The sequence below is a fragment of the Montipora foliosa genome, chromosome 11 (genome assembly GCF_036669935.1).
Source record: "Montipora foliosa isolate CH-2021 chromosome 11, ASM3666993v2, whole genome shotgun sequence".
Lineage (NCBI taxonomy): Eukaryota > Metazoa > Cnidaria > Anthozoa > Scleractinia > Acroporidae > Montipora > Montipora foliosa.
Genome location: NC_090879.1, coordinates 29,377,547 through 29,380,046, shown reverse-complemented (window position 1 = coordinate 29,380,046; position 2,500 = coordinate 29,377,547). Strand labels below are relative to the sequence as shown.

The following is a 2,500-nucleotide window of genomic DNA, read 5'->3' as shown; positions in this document are numbered from 1 at the left end:
TAACAGTACAACAAAAGTTGACCTTTATTTAGAGTTACAGCCTTACAAACGGAAATTGAAGGCTAGTAGGAGTACAGCAGTTGCACGACATCACGTACTAGAATTACTTGTCATCATAGTCCTTTCAGTTTCTTAAGTTAATTAACTCAGATGGATCAATTCCAAATAAGAAATATATACTAGTCAGTCCGGAATGAATTAAATTGCTAACGAGGGTCAGTTTACGCACGAAAGTTTCCGTGAGAGATGTTGGAACACCTTTGTAATTTAGCAATGAGGCGCGTTATTTAAGTGATTTGTGTTTTCTAGTACGTGCATTTTCATATCAAGTTCTTTCTGAATTATCAATCGCACACTAACAAATGTATAGATAACTTCACACTACTGGAAATGAATCCAAAAATAGCAAACGTGCTTCACTCTAAAAAGCTTTGCGCCTTGCAGCACCATCGGTTACGCACAATTAACTTTACCTGAAGCAGCATTTGTTACGCGCAATCAACTTACGACAAATAAATCATTATCACAAGCACATTAAGGCCGGGACACAATAGGCGACAAGTCGCAGCGACAGGTCTCTGCGAGAAGTTGCTCCGTGTGTACTTCTTGCAAAACAAGTCGCTGCGACACGAAGCGTGTTCGGTGCAAACGCAGTGATCTTGTATGGAGGGGAATGTGAACTAGTGTTCTAATTCAATATGGCTGACCATATGACGCTCTCTCATTGGTTCATTTATACATTGTCGCAGCGACTTGTTCCTGGACGGTGCGACATCGCTGCTTTCGCTAATTTCGTCGCTGCAACTAGTCGCACGAATTCAAACTGGTTTGAATTCGTGCGACAGATCGCGGCGACAAAATTCTGCCGCAGCGACAATGATTTTCATAAAAATTAACCGTGTCACACGAGGCGAATTGTTGCGGCGACATGTCCCCGCGACGTGTCGCAGCGACTTATCGCCTTAGTGTGTCCCGGCCTTTACTTTGTCATGCGACAAAACGCATCTTACCTAATCAAAACAAATACTACTTTCTCGCAATTTTTACTTCTTTCACAAATTAAAGCCACGTGTCGTCGACTGATCATGAATAGAAAAGATACCATCACGTCATCCTCTTTTTCTGGACGCACGATTAAATATGGCCATGGAAAGCCGACAAGAAAACGAGGTTACAATCTTCAAATCAACACCGTCACCGTTTAATTCTGATGGCGGAACACCGTATGGTACCCCTCACCTGACTGTATCATCACAGCCGCCGCCATTCGTTTCTTTGCCACTTTTCTCTTGTGGCGTCTCCAGCAACTCTGAATTTTCAACACTGATTTGAGAAGACACTTATTACGAACCTGTTCCAGTTTTTCCATCTAAAAACAGGACAGGGAAAAGACAAGAACAGACTCAACATGAAAAGTTAGTTACATGCCGAAACGAAGTGAAAAAATCATCAAAATAAATTTTTTTCTCCTTCCAAAGGCGTTTCAGTTTTCCGTCCTTTTAGAGACACCTTTTCTGTTAGATGGCAGACAGATAACGTGGACTTTTTTCCGAGATCTCAGAGTAAATTCGGAATATAAAACGCCCTGTTTAACATTGAAATATCCTTAAACAGTCTTTCCGCAAGTTCATGCGAAATAGCGAAACATCAGCAAACCAAATTGCGTTGATTAACAAAAACTGCGTGCATTTTAATTATCAAGCCTTAGTTTCCAAGATACAGGTTTCATGAACTCTTTCCGAGCTTGTGGACAGCTATACTGTCAACGATAAAAAACTGCCAGAAACAAAAAATACGATACGTTCACAACTATGTAAAAGTCTACTGATATAAACTCGGCTACAGAATTTAAGGCATTTTGTTCTAATTACCGCGGCTTCTTGGAGAAAAACCTTCGTTCTCCCAACTTTGACACTTTTGCAATTTCTCCTTTGGACATTCTCCTTGCTTTCGTCACTGTCTAGCTTAACAACTTCCACTATCGAACAACAGATTTGTCTCGAGTGGTCGTAGCTGCTTCGGTGACGTCGACGAGACCGACGCTTCAGTCGCTCGACCGGCGTACACCGAAAGGAACCGTCGTCTTTCTTGGGAGAGCGAGCCTGGGGAGGAAGCATTTGATTGCGCGTTCCCGCGTCGAGGTGTTTCAATGCGATGCTGTATCGTTTCAGAAATTCTTGATGAGAGAGCCTGAAAATGGAGATGTTTGCGGCTAAGAAACTGAACTAAATGATAAAACAAAGGCCAGCACTTACATATGTTTTTAAATGAGGGAGCAAGCCGAGGTGGAGGAAAAATACTCGGCACGTGAGCAGGTAACATGACAAACGTATTTAAGGTAACGACATTCACGCGACCTTAACACGAAGGAAATAGAGCATTTTACAGTTGTGGCTAAGTTACCAGGCCTAACAATGGAAGCGAGGCTACCGGTGACCCTGTTTTGATACAAACCTTCATGCTTTTGTAATGTTAATCTGGACTAATTAGCGTTACAACA

At 42.1% G+C, this 2,500-nt stretch overlaps 1 protein-coding gene across 1 annotated transcript in view; it reads right to left on the bottom strand.

Moving 5' to 3' along the window:
• Positions 1 to 2,500, bottom strand: part of LOC137974800 (unconventional myosin-XIX-like) — a 28,106-nt gene that overhangs the window by 6,307 nt on the left and 19,299 nt on the right. The window contains exons 21-22 of the mRNA XM_068821785.1: positions 1,872 to 2,190; positions 1,240 to 1,369 (exon numbers count right to left, since the gene is read on the bottom strand). Of these exons, the coding sequence (XP_068677886.1) occupies positions 1,240 to 1,369; positions 1,872 to 2,190 (449 nt within the window). The remainder of the gene's footprint in view (positions 1 to 1,239; positions 1,370 to 1,871; positions 2,191 to 2,500) is intronic.